Here is a 17898-nt window from a genome sequence, read left to right as displayed (position 1 = left end):
ATAGCAGATATGGCGAGTCAAGGATAGCATTGACTGCGCGTCTAAGTTCCAACGCTTATCACTCTCCTCGCTGCAATTTTGCTTTTGCCCAGACTGGTCTAGACCGAGTCGGTGCTGTCGTTTCCCAGAGCCATCCTGTGTCTGCGATTAGATACTCGAGTCTGTGCAAAAAAAGAGAGACATAGGTCTACCTGCCATTTTTAGCTCTTCCCCACACGTCAGAACGAGTTGGTGACACTAGGCCGAAGCCATGGTGGCAAAGGGCGTAAGACGGTTTCGGAACATTCCCTCCTGGGTGGAGGGGTACCCCTAAGGCAGCTAGGTAATAATGATTTCATCACGGTAATTCGTCGTTCTGGGCCGACCGGAGCACCACACGATGACAGCGGTGCCAGTTGTGCCAGTGTCGTTACTTGGCCACGATCAAAAGGCCCACCAGGGTATGCATTGATAACCGCCCTGGTATCAGTTCGTTGGTAAGGACGAGGCTGATTGTAGCCTTTCTGCTGGTCCAATCAAGTGTTTTCGTGCTGCTGTATCTGTGGTGGAGGCTTACTCGCTGTCAGGTGGACTGGCGCATATGCACCACCGGAAGCGCTTCCGATCCGAACCCGATCCGAGAGTTTGCGGGGAGACACTGAGCAGACCAGTCACCGGCAGACACATCACGAGGCGAAACGAGATTGCGACGACGGGACCCTATCTCCAACGATTGCCGAGCTGGCTTCCTGTCTCATCCACTCCCTTGACACGGCTACGGATCAGACAGTGCAAATCGTGAGCTTGGACTGCCCCACGTCTCTGATCGCGGTGCTGGCAGCTTGTCTGTGCCGATGGTCGGGGACCGTTGAGCTCCACGACGTGCCCCGGCAAGGTGCTCCGATCCGTCGACAGTATCCCTTGAACACATCAACATCATGAACAGAGCCGCGAATTCAAGTGCATCGAGGCTTCTAAGGCGCTCACCTAACGCGTAAGTCGTCCACCTTGGCTTATCCCACTTGAGTCTTTGTCAATCGCGCTGGCCCGTGCTGACATTGTGCTCAGATGCGAACGATGCCGCAAGCAAAAGATTAGGTGCAGCGGGTGCCTGCCTTGCGATGCATGTACCAAGCGCAACCTGGCATGTCATTTCAACGAGAGGCATCGGAAGGTCGTAGTCACTCAAGGGTATGTGGAGCCCCAAGGGACACGGGAAGTCTATGCGGGCCTTGTGACGGGTTAACTTACTCCTGCCAGCTATATACACGAGCTCCAGAAGAAGGCATCCCGCCAGCATGACGTCCCTTCCCGGCAAGAGACGACAGTGATGCAACGGCAACCTGACGACTTTCAACGTTCCTCTTCTTCCAACCATGGAGAAGATGAAGCCTTGCAGCGTAATCAGCAATCCAACGGAATGCGCGATGCCGACGGGTGTTCAACGCGCGGGACGAGCGAAGAACCGGCTTTGACTAACTTTCTGGCCACTGATTGCTCCACATTCATGACAGCAAATAATGGTATGACCTTTTACCTAGGATCGACATCAAATTGGACGTTCACGCAAAAGATCCTCAGCATGGTGTACGAGCGTGTGTTCAGAAACCGCCTTCCGGACATGAACCGGAACGTTGAAGGTTTGGGCAATGCGTACGATCTTCAGTGGGACGGGGCACCCACATGTGCTGATCCGCTTTCTGCGACTGTCCCGACAATCGATCACGCTATATATCTCATCAACGCTGTGAAGTTTCATTGCGCCCAGCTGTTTCATGTCTTTGATGAAGACACGTTCATGCCGGCTCTGTATGCCTTCTACGAGAACCCGTCGGATCGGAACGCAACCGACAAGGTGTGGTTGGTACACTTCATGGTAATTCTAGCATTTGGCAAGGGTTTCACAGTCAACAAGAATGGAAAGGATCCTCCTGGGGTTGAGTATTTCATACAGGCACTTCAGATGTTGCCCAACATGATTATGCTGTGGAGATATCCCGTGCATTCCGTCGAGGTCCTGACATGTATCGCTTTATACCTATGTTGTCTAGACTATCGAATCGTGGCACACAACTTTGTAAGACGGACTAGTTGTTTGGTCCAGATATCTTCCGAGCACAGAACTGACATGTCATATTTACAGATGGGTCAAGCAATGCGGCTTGCTTTAAACTATGGCCTACACACAAACATCAGAGCAGACCGTTTCGGCATTGCGTCGGTGGAACGGATACGCAGGGCCTGGTGGACAGTATTCATTCTGGATCGTGAGATGACAGCAGTGGCAGGACTGCCACAGTCCATCGAGATTCAGGATGTTTACTGCCAATTGCCGGCATTCTCTGGTTCGGTCACAAGGATCTCGGCACTCAAGATGCAGCTCAAGTTGTCTCAGCTGATTGCTGATATCAACCGCAGTATGTCAGAGCAACTTACTCCCCTTCGGTCGAACGTCTACTAAAGCCCGTGCAGATGTGTATGGGGTCGGCGGCCGGCTCAACAGCGGTTTCCAAAGCGGCATCAAGGGCGCCCTGGCAGATATCGCCTGTGCGCACGAGGAACTACAGCAGTGGTTCCCACTGTGTCTGGAACAAAAGACTGATGGGATCTCCAAAACTTCTGCATACCTGCACCTGGAGTACCACCGGGTCAGTCTTTGGTTTCTGGTTGTTGCAGCATCATATGGCTTCATATGACATGTGCTGACTTGGCGTCATCTCCACAGTGTATCATCCTTGCCACCCGGCCATTACTATTCTGCTTCTTGAAGCTTCGCTTGGAATCTCGAGAAGATTGCCAGTCAAAGCTGAATAGCTCCAGGACGTCTCGGAACTTTATTCAGACGTGCCTTGACTCTTCGATCCAGATATTGACAATCTTGGAGTCACTGCTGGGCCAGTCTTTGATCGGTCTGTTATACCGTCATCTCTTTTGGTCCCATGGAATTCATCATCACCGGCTAACCTCAAAGCTAGATCCATTCTTGCCTTTCAGCCTGGACCAACTTTCTGCAGCGACGATCAATGTTCTTGTGGCAATAGCACTGGACCACAGCCTGATCGACAATGCATCCAGGTGGATCATGGCCTCTTATTCCGTCTTTGATGACTTGATCACAAGCGGGAATCAAGTCGCTGTTTTGCGCAAGGGCGAATTGGACCATCTGAGGAAGATGCTAGAGGAGCTGAATACAGTGTCACAGGGTGCATGGCAGCCTGGTCACTCGTCGCCCCAGCAGTCTGGTTCTCGGCAGCAGTCGCCCCTGGAAGGTCCGCTGACGGACTCGACGATATTTGTCTCTCGGCCGCCAGACTTTGATCCCTCATGTTCAAATCTCGAGATTGACCCTGGGGAGCCATTGACGACTACTGATCTCATGGATCTAGCGAACTCGATCGACGATATCGATATTGAGTGGATATCACAGACTATAGGGCATGATCGAATTTGGTAGCAATAATTCAAGAGGGCTGTGTTGCTGATTGTGCCTCTGTACATCAACATGTCTCATTCTAGTAGAAGTCGTATGCTGCTTCTCATTAGAGTGCCACCTAAAAGAACTGGTATCTGCACCCGCTGAACAAACTGTACTCATTTCATGCCCAATACCATCATCTGTTCGAATTCGGCGCCAGGCATGTTATCGCCTGCATCCCCATCCTTCGGCCTCGGATTCTAGGTCCGAAGGACCGCATGTGCTATCCTCGTCCGAGGGCTGCCTGAACTTGTTTGATATCATTATTTCAAACAAAACAGACGGGAAACGGCTTTTGATCGAGAGAATCCAGAAGATGGGGTCAACTGAGTACAAGGAAATTTTGTAAATTTTGGTTGAAGGGTGGCAGTCCTGCGGGATTCCAACGTCGAGCGGGAACGGGGCAAAACCACACCCGAGATGTGGTCTACACTCATTTGCATTCCACACCGCCACATTGCTGCATACCTAATTTATATGGACACAATCATTTTAGCAGCATATTAAGTATTTCTCAACAAATACTGCTTTAATTTAATTTAACCCAACGTAAAGATATAAAGGGCATTCCCAGCTATTTAACGCTTTTTTTACATTAATTTTTAAAGATTTAATTAAATTATAATTAATATTAAAAGTTTAATTAAATTATAACATGCATTAAAAATATAATTTTAATTAATATTTATTATTTCTTAAAAAATATAAGGAAAGTATTTTTAATATTTTTTTAAAAAAAAATACTTTATTTACATTAAATATTTATATTATTTATATACTCTTATTTAAAACCTTAATCCAACCACCTTTACGTAATTATTTTAAATAAAATTTATAACGTAAATTATAACATAATTAAAATTTTAAATTTAATATAAAAAAAGCATTAAATAGCTGGGAATGCCCTTTATTTATTAATATTAAGCTTTATTAAATTAATATTAAGTTAATAAAGTTAATTTTATACGCACATAAATGAGGTATATAACAATATGGCGGCGTCACTGGCGTGGTTTTGGCGGTGTGTAATGCAAATGAGTGTACACACAGGGCCCCTGGGCACTCTCAAACCGTAGCTGTATTCCCGTATTTCCGACCGCTGAGCTGCGAACCCTGACAGCTCCGCGAGCTTGACACTTTTCAAAATACAGTACATGCCGCCTCCGGAGAAGGGGAAGAGCGGATGCCGGGATGGCGGGATAGCGAGTCATTTTCATGGACAGGAATTCTCAAAAGTGGCCGAAAGAACCTTGGAAGAATGACAAGCAGAGAGGAAGCAACAGGCTGACCACCAACACTAAGGAGCCCCCATCCCCCATGTTAGTTCGTATACACAGGGTTTGGGTTCGGCTCCGGGCTCTCTCCAGCCCCTCTCGCCGCGGGAACGTTCCACGCGGGGCATGGTTAATCCCGCGGAATTTGGAGAGGCGGGACTGGATGAGCCGACCAGCCGACCAAGGCTTGCCCTGAGGAAGTGCCGCGCCGGATGGATGGGCATCTCTGGCGACCTGGGGAACCCCCGTGCCAAGCTGCGCAGGTGAGGTGGGGACGGAGGCTCATTCATAGCACTAATGATGGAGGTTGAGCGAAAGGCATGATACACTCCGCCGTTGACCCAAACGCATACCGCCGTGACAATGCTGGTGCTGACGATGATACCTGCCGCAATATACTGATGCTCCGTTCACGACACGACACCACACGACAACACACGGGGTCCATAACATCTCACTGGCCGGGATATTACCCAGATACCTTTTCAACAGTCTGTACTACACACCTGCCGCACTATCCACCTCATAGGTGCTGCCCGTAGCAAACTCTCAGCCAGAACCCCTCCGCCATGGCAGACTTCGAGTACAACGCCAACCCGGGCCGGGTCATCTTTGGCCGCGGCACCATCAAGAAGCTCCCAGCCGAGCTGGAGCGCCAGAAGCTCTCGCGGCCACTGCTGCTCACCACCCCGGAGCAGGTCGGCCAGGGTGAGGACCTGAAGGCCGTGCTGGGCGGGAACGTCGCCGGTGTCTTCAGCAGGGCCACCATGCACACGCCCACGGCCGTGACCGAGGAGGCGCTGGGGCACGCCCGGTCCGTCGAGGCCGACTGCGTGGTCTCCATCGGAGGCGGGTCGACGATCGGCCTGGGCAAGGCCATCAGCATCCGCACGGGGCTGCCGCACATCTGCATCCCGACGACGTATGCGGGCAGCGAGATGACGCCCATCCTGGGCGAGACGGCCGACGGCGCCAAGACGACCCGCTCCGACCCCAAGATCCTGCCGGGCACCGTCATATACGATGTCGACCTGACCATGACGCTGCCCGTAGGCATGAGCGCCGTCAGCGGCGTCAACGCCATTGCCCATGCCGTCGAGGCCCTCTACGCCCGCAACACCAACCCCATCGTCAACCTGCTTGCCGCCGAGGGCACCAAGGCGCTCGCCTCCTCCCTGCCCGCCATCGTCGCCAACCCCTCCGACCCGGAGGCGAGGTCGAGAGCCCTCTACGGCGCCTGGCTGTGCGGGACGTGCCTCGGCAGCGTGGGCATGTCGCTGCACCACAAGCTGTGCCACACGCTCGGGGGCAGCTTCGGCCTGCCACACGCCGAGACCCACACCGCCGTGCTGCCTCACGCGCTGGCGTACAATGCGCCCCGCGTGCCAGAGGCGATGGCGAAGCTGGCCGAGGCGTTGCCGGGCAGCAATGGCGACGCAATCCAGGGGCTGAATCTCCTGCTCGAGAAGCTCAAGGTGAAGAGGGGCCTCAGGGACTTTGGGCTCAAGGAGGAGGATGTCGACAGGGCGGCTGACATCGCAGTTAGTAACCCGTACTGGAACCCGCGTGAAATCGAGAGGGCGCCGGTGAGGGAGTTGATCCGGAGGGTCTGGGCCGGCGAGCCCGCCAAGGCTGATTTGTGAGCGTCCTTGGCCAGGCTGGACGACCGTGGCATGGCCTAGCTGTCATGAGTGTAGTTCATCCGGGGTCCCGTGCACACGCCGGGCTGGGCGGCTGAGGGCTCACGATGCTTCCTACCTGCATCCTCTGGGGTAAATAAGCTGCGTCTGACCGGCTGACTGGACCGGCGCTACCGCTTCGGCGACATGTGTCCTAGGCGTGACGAGACAGCTGGCGGACTTGATGCTCGGCTTGCAATAGTTGCACCAACCCCCACAGACCCATAGTCCTGATCCTTTTTGTGCTTCGCAGGATCACACCCTTAGTCGAACCTACGAATGTTCTAAATCCGGGATTCGTGGCTTTCATATGCACCAGTAACATCTACATCCCCACGTGCAGGACAACAGGATGAAGAGGGGATTTGCCTCAGCAAGAGTCCACACACTGGATTCCGATGAATGTCTACCGAGTTTCAGCATGTAATCGAATCCTCACGGATGAGCGAGTGCGCGCACGCGTGAATGCACAAGCTTTCCCAGAGGATGCTCTCACCCCGATGGAATACGGAAGCCTCACCACCAAAAGCTGCGACGCGTGCGCCGAGGAAGGATGTGTGCTTATGCTGCGCGGTCATGCACGACCGCCTGCGGTTGGCCGACCCGAGCTGGGAGGATTCTCGCCCTGACCCTGCGCCCTAACACATGGTTTAGCGCTCCAGAAAGTGGGACGGGGCGTGGGCGTGGGGGGGGGCTAGGGGGGGGCGATTCCCCCGGTTCGCAGCTTAGCCTGCCTCGATCCCGAAAGCTTGGTAGGAGAAGGGGAGGGGGAGGGGCAGGCCACGTCCATTTGCCAGCCCAGAGATGTTCCTTGCGGGCCGTGACACAGCAGGCAGGACGGGTCCCAGTCCAGACTCCCGCGTTTCCCAGACTGAGAGCATCGCAGGCTGGCAGGTTACCCAGGGAGGACAAAACATGTCTCATCTGTGCCGGCTTATGAGATGCAAAAGTCCCCTTTCCTTGTGCACATATGTCACATTCCGCTTCCTCGTAACGATCCAAAAGTCTCGTCTTGGGCCACCTGTGTACTCCGTAGGTGGTTCGGATCGATAGAGTGCATGGTCTTTGGTCCTTGCAGCCTGGAATCCCAATTCGGATGCTCCCCACCCTGGCTAGCGTACTCGCGCTCATTAAACCCAGAAGCGCCAGGTGGTATTCTAGCGTCTAAGCTGACCTAGACGCAGACGTTCTTCCGGATTCCCAACGGTGACTCCAGGACTCCTGCGTCCTTTGTCTCACCGGCACCTCACCATTCAATCACCGTCTGTGAAGATGAGAAGAAAATGAAGGCCACAGTGCCGTGCAGCCTCGAGATACCACTCCGCACTTGCCCTTCAAACGAACCTGCCTGGGGACAGCATCGCTAGGGAATCTGTCCCACAACCCGTTCACGTCTTCTGTCCAGGAACTCTGGACAAACCCCAGAAATAAGGACCAACCCTGAGATGGAGACAGCCACGGGCATGAAGATGGCCACACCACCAGCGAGCCCGGTGTCCAGCCTGACGCCGGCGTCACAGCAGCCGGTCGGCACATGGGCAACGCCTGACGATTGGATCAAGTTCCGGCCCATCATCACCCAGCACTACCGGGACGAGAACATGAAGCTCAAGGAGCTCATCGCCTTCATGGACAAGACGTACGGGTTCAGGGCGACGTGAGTGCAGCCATCCCTGCCAACCCAAATCCGCCGACGCGAGGCTTCAATGATGCTAATCGCACACCGCAGGGCAAAGATGTACAAGGACCGCCTGACAAAGTGGCGTATTTCCAAGAACGTCAGGGCCAGCGACATCACCACCATCGTGAGGAAGGACGACAGCGTAGGCGGCGATGCATCAGCGCCCGAGTTCTACAAGGTGGGCGACCGTCTCATCCGAGCCGACAGGCTGCAGCAGGCCATGCAGAGGAGGGCCACCGTCGCCCGGCGAGCCCTGAAGAACGACACCAAGACCCGGGGCAGCGCAAGTCCGAGTCCCGGCTGGGACACACTGGCGTCCGGCCCGTTTTCGCCCTGGGACTTTGCCCAGTTCACCTCGCCTTTGTCGCCGCAGGTCAGCCTGCCCGACAACATCCGGATCCCCGAGAGCATCCTGCTGCACAGCAGGGGATACGTGCTTGGCACGTTCGAGACCGCCAAGACGGACGGTGTGATTGTCGACATCAAGCTCGAGGGGCCGGTGCATCGATGCCACATGGCCTTTGAAGAGACACTGGCCAACCTCAGCCTCATCTCCGGGCTCGACCGGGTCGCGTTCAAGTCGCTGGACGGGGCATTCGACTTGATCAGGCCGTGCCTCCTCGACCGGGACCCGCAGTTCATAGTCGTGCTCATGCAGATCATGTCCCTGTGCATCTGGTTCAAGAAGCCGGACATCATGCACATGCTGGTGTCGTACCTGCACGACCTCAGCAAGGTGGTGTTGGGGCCGAGCCACCCCATCACATTGATATGCAGGGACCTGAAGCTCGCCGACGTCGAGACGAGCCGCAACATCTGCAAGCTGGCGGCGGAGGCGGCGTGGCACCAGTTCCGGGGATACCTGTACCCGTTCAAGATTGACTCGTTCGTGCGGCTGACGGCGACGTACGCGGACATCCTCGACTCGCTGCGCCTCAACGACGAGCGGGAGGCGTTCCTGCGGTACGTGGTCGGCTCATGTGACCCGGAAATCGTGCCGGTGGAGCAGCGGCTGCACCTGGAGCTTCACCTGATCATGTGCCTACGGCGGCAGGACAAGTTCCCCGAGGCGCTGCGGAGGCTGGACCAGGTCCGGCAGGACATCATGGACAACGAGCCGACGCTGATGCGGGAGAGCGAGGAGCGGTGCGTCGAGCTGACGTACCAGGCGCTGCGCATCAACGGCATGTGCGAGTGCGACGGCGGCGACGCCGACAAGGGCAAGAGCTTCTTCAGGGAGGCCTTCGAGCTGATGCAGGAGAAGCATGGGCCGTACAGCCCGAGGACAACCAGGGCGCTGCGGGACCTGGTGCGGTACAGCGGCCACGACGAGGAGCTGGTAAGAGACCTGGAGGAGCGCCTGACGCGCTTCAACCTGGACGCGGACAATTTCCCTTGAGCAGAGGGCGATGTTTGTCGACAACATCGAGCCCTGAGATTGACAGGCCAGGGGCTGAGGCTCACTTTTGGCTGACCTGGTGCCTTGTTATTTGGGCTGCTGCTTTGGCTTGTACATGGACTGGGAGAGATTGTGCATTGGAAACGCGACGGCTTGGACACATCGGATGCCCTCCCAACCTTGACACCAACATTGTCAACATCCCTCCCACCTTCCTGGTGGGGGCAGAACATGGCCACCATGTCGCCCTCTCCGGGTTGCACTTGACTTATCAGGCCCAGGCCTATGCCCATAGCAGCTGCCTTAGCAACAGTCAACAGCCCACTGTCTTTGCCACGCATCAGCACCATTGGATTAACGAGTGGGATTGACACGCCTACCCGTCTCTGTACACGGCCTCCATCATCCACCAGAGCATCGATGCATTTTCGGAACATGTCATATTGCACAAGCAGCACTTGAAATCACTTGGCCATCGACTGTCCTGCTTGGTTCAGGTCATCCGACCTCTTCAGCATCTACGACCATTCTGCTAGAGCCCGTGAAATCCCACTCCAACCAGCTAGTCCAAGTACTAGACGGACGGTGGGACTATTTGGCTTGCTTGGCTAGTTTTATTTTGTTTTGGTGAATATCAAACCATGCCCATTGTCACCATCTGTTCAATCATCCTCATTCTCCTTGGCCCCCCAGCGGCCTACGCCGAGACAACACTGAGCTTTGTTATCAAGACAAGCCATGACGCGAAACTGGAACAGAGTCCGGGCGAGGCTCACAGACCCGTTCGACCCTGACAACGAAGAGGTCGACCAACAAATCCAGGCCATGATAGCCAAGCAGGATGCCCAAGGTGGTCATATATACCCCGAATTCCATCTACCAGACTCTGTAAGCCACGCTGCGGAACTTCCTCTCCCCACTCCACTCCCATCGTTTATCTCTCAAGGTCACAGCTGACATCTTCGTCGCAATCCTTTAGCACCCGTCTAAATCCTCACGCCCAGCCGGAGATGGCTCCCATCTCGTCGAGCGACCCGTACCCACTCGTGGTAAACCCACGGCGACCACGTCCTCTACACGTAAAGTTGCCGACGCACTCGAGGTCTCGCCATCCAAGCCGCGCAAACGGGCCAAATTGCAGGACAAATCAGACTCGCTAGCTTCCAGGCTGGATAATGCGCTGACAGCGTCGAAGCGGGCGGCCTTTGGCAGGAGAAAAGACGGGACTCGCCAGCGGGACACCCAAAATCCGTACACTGATACAAATGTGTCGAAGTTGGACCAGCCTCTCCGCGGCTCCAAGAGGAAGGCGGACGGCGCTGACCATGAAGAAGAGCGTGGTCGCGAGGCCAAGCGCCGGATCGGTCCCGGCGGTCGACCGACGGCCCCGCCTTTCGAGGACTCCTGGGACTACTGATGCCAGTGATGGAGGCAGGTTTCTGGAAAGTTCTACGGGCGTTCTTTGATGCTCCAGACGTCTAAGCCAGGTCGATGGAAGTTTCGATCTGAGCGTGGCTGTGAGGAGGATGAGGTGGAGCCGTCGACGTCCAGATTGGGTACGGAAACGTAGGCATTTCAGCGTTTAGTCACGTGTACGATAATTACATGATGACTTTATCAGTATTCCAATTGTGGTATCGCATTTGTAATTGGATAACATGATTGATGGGTGTCCTTGAGGAACTAAACTTTCCCCGTCCATTTGGGCTGGGGACGAAGGTCTCGGTGGCAAATGGCTGTGAACAGGGCAAAGTCAAGCCCAAAACACTGCCTCCTCCTTAGCCCCCAAGCCACAGCATGTTCGAGACAGGGTGACAGGCTCACACTAATAGGCGATTGCTGCAAGCGAAGGATCGCACTAAAGACGCGAACATGTTGCACCTGACCGAAACAAACCTGCCTCGGCAGCTCGGTAAGGCAGAGACAACGTCAGCCTGCTGGCGAGCCTGCAGATCTGGCAGATCTGGCCGTAAATATGTGGAGGCTGTTGAGGCGGCTCGAGACGGCCTGAGGCTCGGCCCTGCTTGGATGAGAATGCGGTTTTGGCGTGCATTGCCGACGGTGGAATCTCGAGTCAGCCCTACTCATCATGGAACAAAGGACGGTTGCTCAGCCGCAGCAAACGACGTCATTCGCAGGATGTATCTTGGACGGGCATTGCTCCGCCAGCACACGATGCTGCTGCTATCTTCGACGATCTGAGAACGTGTCGTTGCATATATATCTGCAGTGTAAATTCGCCCAGGCCGACAAGCTTTCCTGGCTCCCGAATGCAGGAGATGCTTGTCTAAGGTTGTCTGAGACCAAAAGTGACCTCGCCAAAAGATACCCCGCATCGCCACTGTCCCCAACGTGGTCCCCTAAACTGCAGCCTGTTGCAGGTGCACTCACTTAAACCCCAAGGGACCCCACTTCCCCAGATCCCAGGAGTCAGGGCCCTGCCAAGCTCCCCAAGCTTTTTGAGAGGTGCCCAAGCTGCAGGTGGAGCCAACAGTCAAGATGCCCTCGCTCTTCAAATCCAAGGCCAAGTCCAACGGCGAGTCCAAGGACGACACCCCTTCCCAGCCAACCCATCGGCCCAATGGCAGTCTCCACGAGGCCCCTCCAGCCTACGCTGCTGCCCAGCCTGTACAGAATCCTCCCGATGTCGTCGACATAACCGCCGCTTTCTCGAGCCTGAACATCTCGCCCACGCCCCAAGACCCCACCGTCGACACCTGCCTCGCCCACCTGAAGCTCCTCTACGCCTTGCAGTCCCTCAAGGAAGATGTCGGCTACACGGACGGGCTGTGGGATATCTGGGACAGCCGTGCTGACGGCCAGGATTCCGATATCGACACAGAGCTCCCCGACGACCTCCTCCCGCCATCTGCTGCTGAGGCCGTAGATCTGCGCGGCTCGCAAGGAGAGAAGGGCAGGTTAGCACCGTCCGATATACAAAAGATCCGTCTGAGCAAGATCCGCGAGAAGAGATGGGCCCTGTTTGTCGCTCGCGCCGTCGACCGCTACGAGGCCTGGTGGAACGTGTTCCCCAAGACAATGCTAAGGGAGGCCGACATGAACGACCAGTCGGGGGCAAAGTACCACCACTTTGTCGACGAGACCGCATACCTGCGGTGGACACAGGACATGCTGCCCCCGCTTGATGTGCTGATGGTGTAAGTCCCCAGAGACCCCAGAGCCACCAGCTCGATCTGTCATCCTGTCATACGACATGCTGACACGGCCCAGGTGGCACGCACACATGCTCAATCCCCGCGCCTACCTCGAAGATACCCTCCGCTGCGGCCTTTCCTCTCTATGGGCCACCGGAATGCCCTGGGGCGTCATCTCGTCCGCCATCGACACCGACTTCAACTACGATGTATCGGCCGAGACAAAGGCGGCGTGGGTGGCCAGCACGGGTCGCAACTGGGAGAATGCAGACGACGCCACCACCAAACACATCAAGTGCCCCGCCTGCCAGATAACCATAGAGCATCCATGGACAAACTGCGGGGCAGGTGAGGCATCCAAGACTCCCGCTTTCGGTGGCTTGGTGGGGTCCGGATATGGTGACGGCCAGTTCAAGCGTCCGTGTCCGTCGTGTGGGATACAGATCGACAAGGAGCTGCTGTCTGTTGCCAAATTCACGAAAGACGCCCAGTCTCTAGTCGTCAACTCCGTTCCGATGCCCGGGACGATCCTCGATCCTATCAAAGGGAGTCCGGAGCCGGTCCCCATAGATATGCGCGGCCCAACCTTCCCTCGAACGTTTCCAAACCGGATGATCGCCAGCAAGCTCATTTCTCAGATTGCCGGCCTTGTCCAACCTGGCTCAACACCACGTCCCACTATGGAAAATGTACGCGACAAGATCGAGGAAGTCCTGCGCGACGGTGTGGCCCTGCGAGAGATCGAGGGTCGGCCCGCCTATGGTCGCGGGAGGATCTTCACGGCAGCCAAGATCTGCGTCCGCAAAATGATGTCCCGCTACTGGGAGAACTTCAGTCCCTTCGCCTTGGACCTCAGCGGTGCTGTCATGAGGCAAGGCGTCTTCACTGGCAAGATGTACCAGATCGACTGGCTACATAGCCCAGCGTGCCGCGAGACCATGACCCGCCTGGTCAAAAAGTACGAGAGGTTCATCTCCCTCATGGCGGATAACCCTACCAAGACATGCGTGCCGACCTTGGACGTGGACCTCGCATGGCACACCCACCAGCTCTCCCCTAGCGCCTATTACGCCTACACCACGGCCCGGACGACCAAGTTCATCGACCACGACGACAAGATCGACGAAGACAAGCTCTCCGATTGCTTCGCGTGGACCGTCAAGGCCTACCAGGCCAAGTACTCGGTCGTCTACAGCGAGTGCACCTGCTGGTACTGCGAGACCATCCGATCGACCCACATCAACACCGTGTCGCGTGTCCTCGGCGTGTCGGACCAGGACAAGGCCGCCGAGAACTTCCACGCGTCGGGCCAGGCCCAGTTCTGCCCACCCGACAAGAGCGCTCACATATCCTCCCACAATGCCGTGCGCGCCGCGCCTGACGTCTCCTCCGCCAAGGAGAGACTCACGGCCTATGCCCGGGACAGAAAGTACCGCCAGCTCGAGCTCAACTACGAAAAGGCCCGCCGGCGCGCCGAGAAGAAGGGCCGCAAGCTGCCGCCTCGTGACCAATACTACGACCACTGGGGATACTCGTACTTCATGTACAGCCCCTTTATTTACCCCATGTATTTCACGCCGGGCATGTACTACGGTTGGGATCCCGGGTACGTAAGCTCGGGCGGGTGCGAGGGTTGGGCCAGCTGTGCTGCTGCTGGAAGTTGTTCCGGCGGCGTCGCGGCGGGGGCCTGTGGCGGGGCTGGTGGGTGCGGTGGCGCCGGAGTAAGTGTCTTCTCTTTTCGTCGCCGTCCTCTCTGTCCTTTTTGCTATATCCAAAACTATTTGTGCTTCTCTTTGTGCTGACTGTTCTTGACAGGCTGGTGGTGCATGTGGAGGAGGAGGCGGAGGCGGCTGTGGAGGCGGTGGAGGGGGAGGTGGTGGTAAGTTGACTTCCTTCTCAGTACAAAATACTCCCCGACTTTTGACTGACTTTCCAACTCAGGCTGTGGCGGCGGCGGAGGTGGTGGCGGCTGTGGTGGTGGGGGAGGAGGAGGAGGATGTTGAAGGCCTGATTGAGATCTAATTCCCTCGACTAGATACCCACGTTGGCAATAGTTTGAAGTTTGCCCTAGATACACGATGAGGCTGCTCGTGTAGTGAATAGCAACTGTTCCAGTTTTTACACGTCTTGAAGGGAGGCTACTTGTGGCTTCGTTCTTGTTCCATTGGAACCGGTAGAGGAAAGTCCGGGGTCTATACCTTTGATTTTAAGACTCAGTACTCCTTACTTGTGCTATCCATCTAGAATAATCTATGAATAAAAAGGAATTATATTACTAGACTAAACTTAAAGCTTAAAAGCTAAAAAAGTTATATAGTAAGGTATAATTTTTATTTTTTAATATAAAGATTAATATTAACGTTCTTAAAATAATACATGGTTAAAAACTATTTTAAAAGAATAATAAGATAATAAAACTTTTAAGGATTTAAAAAAAAAATATAACATAGGTATACTATTTTATATAAAAGCGTTTAAGGCTTTTGGCCGATTACTACCACCCTGTTAAGTTGGTAGGTAGCACCCCTCCTAGATTCTATAAAGGCTTTTTGGAAGACTTCGTGTATTTCAGACGCCTTTTGCGGATTTCTCGGCCGGAGCTTCGCAATGACCATCTCATGCACAGGTAGGTTACAGAAATGCATTGCGATGCCTGTGTGGTCTTTCCCTTGCCGCCAATCTGCCTCAACCCCTACGAGTCCCTCCTCCCTAAAGACCCGCGGTAGGTCCTTGGCCCAACCGGGCGTCATCCGCGTGCCCTTGGGAATGGTCTCGTCCCACAGCGCTCTAAGGTTAACCGTCGGAACATCCGGGCTGCTGGTGTTGATGCGCATAGACGAAACATCGACCTCGCACCACTGCAAGTATCCTCCAGGCTCTGGAGGCTATCTGTTAGCGAAACTTCCGCCTTACCAGGGTCATCTGTACCACCAAGGAAGCTGGAGTAGAGAGGACTTGCTTAACAACTTGGCAACATTTCGCAACACAAATGTCGGATCGTCTTCCAGGACATAACAAAATAGGCGCAGGTTGACGATGTCAAACGTTGCTACAAGCTCATCCGGTGGTTCGGTGAAGACATCCCAATCCATGACCGACATATTCTCCGGGAGCCATTCCCGTGGCCCGACTTGGGTGATATCGGTATCGAAACCAACAAGCTCAGCGGAGGAATCGAGCTGGGATGACAAGTCCAAAAGCCATACACTTTGAAAAGAACTTAGCGATTTCTTCACACGACTTGTATATCGAGTCTCCATACCCAGTTCCGGTTGCAACATCGGCGATTTTCAAGGACCTTTTACTGCGTGGGATCTTGGGATGGAGGATGTATCCAAAGATGTCTTTATACAGGTAGTGCTGAAGATTGAGCCTGGACGCCTCATCAACTTGTGTTTCGGCGCTGGAACACGAGAAACCACTTACCTATTAAAGTCAACAAGGTCTCGAGCAAGGGGGTAGTCCCCTACGACTATATCCTCAACCTGAGCCATGAATACAGTATGGAAAGGACAATGTAGGTAGGATTTGGAAACTGGATCTACCAGAGGAAGCCAAAAGATCAACTTTACGGTGAACATTCAACCCGCACGTTCAAGCCCCGTCTGATAAGAAAATCGTATGTACGGCTTACGTACGAGACATATTGATGCCTGACCGCTACTCAATCACCAGCTGACAGAAAATGCTGTGTCCGCATGGCGTTACACCGCAGGATCTACATAGGTTCTCGACCCCAAGGGATTCCTCGGATTTCAAAAAGGGAGGGAGGATCCAAGCTCGGGGCATGTACCTAGGTAGGTACAGTCCCCGAGTGGCGAGTGACTTTCGCTTGTCATCATATGTACGTGATTGTCCAGGTGGCAAGATCTTTTGCCACTTAAAGACTCCCCCCCCCGCGGATCATGCGTTGTCATGCAGAAGCGAGGCTGACTGTACCTAGCTACATGTGTACAGTATGTAAGACCGGGCTTACCTTCCAAGGTTGGCTTCAGCTCTCTCAATCGCCGTAGTACCTAGCAACCAACACGCGCAATTGAGGTCAAAACATCTTCACCTCAAGTGCTTATACTCACACGCAGGAGTGGCTGAAAATATAGTGTACAAGTCCAAAAACACCACCATCTCCAAGATCCAGCATCGTCTTTAGGACTCTGCCACAGCATGAGGCGCAGTGCAACGACAGCAGCTGGCAATGATGATATAGCGTAGCCCACCAGGCCTGTATCCCAGAAATACGGACATAGCAAGGACCAAGCACAGACAAAGGCCACAATAGATATCCGTGATACCGTGTCCCCCATCAGCAGTGCAACAGTCTTCCGCCCTCGGGTTCTGTCACCCGCCTGGTCCTTAAGATCTTGTATCTGCATAGTGGTCAAGATCACCGCGCTGACCATAGCCGTCCAAATGATTCCTCTGTCATTGATACTGTTCCGGTCCCCCAAGGCGACCTCCAACGACGCGCTGTTAAACAGGCCGTAGGCAATTGAGATCAAGACGTCCCGCAGCATCCCATCACCCCCTCTTATATCGTTGTACAGCCAGGTGATGATCAAGATGAAGACTCCCTGCCTCCACACCCCTAGCGCGTAGTTGAACAGCAGCGCGGACGGGACGGTGAGCAGCATCAGCCCGCGCGTCTGCTCCGCCGTGATCCTGCCCGTGACGATGGGCCGCCACGGCTTGTTGAGCCTGTCCTCCCGCACCGACGCCGGTGACCTCTGGTTGGCGAGGTCGAAGTTGAGAACATTGTGCCAGTTGAACAGCACGACCAGGGGCGCGCGCGCGAGGACGCCTGCGGCGGACGGAGGCGTCGGGCCGTCGGCCAGGGAGCGCGCTGCTAGGGCGCCCAGGAGGCCGAAGGCGCTGTTGGGCACGACGAAAGTGCCGAAGTTGCTCTCGGTGAAGGCCCAGATGAGCCCGGGGGCGGCGAGGGTGTGGGTGATGATGGGGCTGGAGTTGCGGCACGTGTTCTTCTTTTCTTGTTGTTGCGACATGATGCTCAATGTCGGTCCGTAATACCTAACGATGCGTGAGAAAGGCAGGGCTGATACCCGTGGGCATCAAAGCGCTGTATGGGCGTTGTATCCATTGGTTGAATGGAAACAGTGTAAATTCCCAGCTGGAGAGCCATCTCTGTCCATGCCTAGGGCGAGTTAAATAACAACAAGGTTGATATCGTCCACGACGTCGGATGACGAACGCCGTGAAACTAATGCGTAGACAGCAAGCTAACCGTGGAAGCCTTTGTGT

At 54.9% G+C, this 17898-nt stretch overlaps 6 protein-coding genes across 6 annotated transcripts; 5 read left to right on the top strand and 1 right to left on the bottom strand.

Annotated features, from left to right (window-relative positions):
- Positions 1-1561: 1561 nt before the first annotated feature.
- Positions 1562-3433, top strand: INS49_003230 (uncharacterized protein; the record flags this gene model as incomplete). The annotated part of the gene is made up of 5 exons (XM_043164025.1): positions 1562-2056; positions 2123-2396; positions 2452-2627; positions 2705-2888; positions 2955-3433. The coding sequence occupies 5 exons, from the start codon at positions 1562-1564 to the stop codon at positions 3431-3433; spliced, it is 1608 nt and encodes a 535-aa protein (XP_043032531.1).
- A 1864-nt stretch (positions 3434-5297) lies between these two features.
- INS49_003229 (uncharacterized protein) lies at positions 5298-6371 on the top strand (the record flags this gene model as incomplete). The annotated part of the gene is made up of 1 exon (XM_043164024.1): positions 5298-6371. One exon carries the CDS (start codon positions 5298-5300, stop codon positions 6369-6371), a length of 1074 nt encoding a protein of 357 aa, XP_043032530.1.
- A 1481-nt stretch (positions 6372-7852) lies between these two features.
- Positions 7853-9487, top strand: INS49_003228 (uncharacterized protein; the record flags this gene model as incomplete). Its single annotated transcript, XM_043164023.1, has 2 exons — positions 7853-8064; positions 8137-9487. The coding sequence occupies 2 exons, from the start codon at positions 7853-7855 to the stop codon at positions 9485-9487; spliced, it is 1563 nt and encodes a 520-aa protein (XP_043032529.1).
- A 738-nt stretch (positions 9488-10225) lies between these two features.
- INS49_003227 (uncharacterized protein) lies at positions 10226-10904 on the top strand (the record flags this gene model as incomplete). Its single annotated transcript, XM_043164022.1, has 2 exons — positions 10226-10340; positions 10492-10904. The coding sequence occupies 2 exons, from the start codon at positions 10226-10228 to the stop codon at positions 10902-10904; spliced, it is 528 nt and encodes a 175-aa protein (XP_043032528.1).
- A 1082-nt stretch (positions 10905-11986) lies between these two features.
- INS49_003226 (uncharacterized protein) lies at positions 11987-14664 on the top strand (the record flags this gene model as incomplete). Its single annotated transcript, XM_043164021.1, has 4 exons — positions 11987-12645; positions 12719-14248; positions 14458-14521; positions 14584-14664. 4 exons carry the CDS (start codon positions 11987-11989, stop codon positions 14662-14664), a joined length of 2334 nt encoding a protein of 777 aa, XP_043032527.1.
- Positions 14665-15116: 452 nt separating this feature from the next.
- Positions 15117-17642, bottom strand: INS49_003225 (uncharacterized protein; the record flags this gene model as incomplete). The annotated part of the gene is made up of 5 exons (XM_043164020.1): positions 15117-15527; positions 15618-15849; positions 15905-16015; positions 16069-16127; positions 16908-17642. The coding sequence occupies 5 exons, from the start codon at positions 17640-17642 to the stop codon at positions 15117-15119; spliced, it is 1548 nt and encodes a 515-aa protein (XP_043032526.1).
- Positions 17643-17898: the final 256 nt, after the last annotated feature.

Source organism: Diaporthe citri (genome assembly GCF_014595645.1).
Source record: "Diaporthe citri strain NFHF-8-4 chromosome Unknown scaffold_1, whole genome shotgun sequence".
NCBI lineage: Eukaryota > Fungi > Ascomycota > Sordariomycetes > Diaporthales > Diaporthaceae > Diaporthe > Diaporthe citri.
The sequence above is the reverse complement of the archived record's forward strand: the minus strand, read 5'-3'. Positions and strand labels throughout refer to the sequence as shown.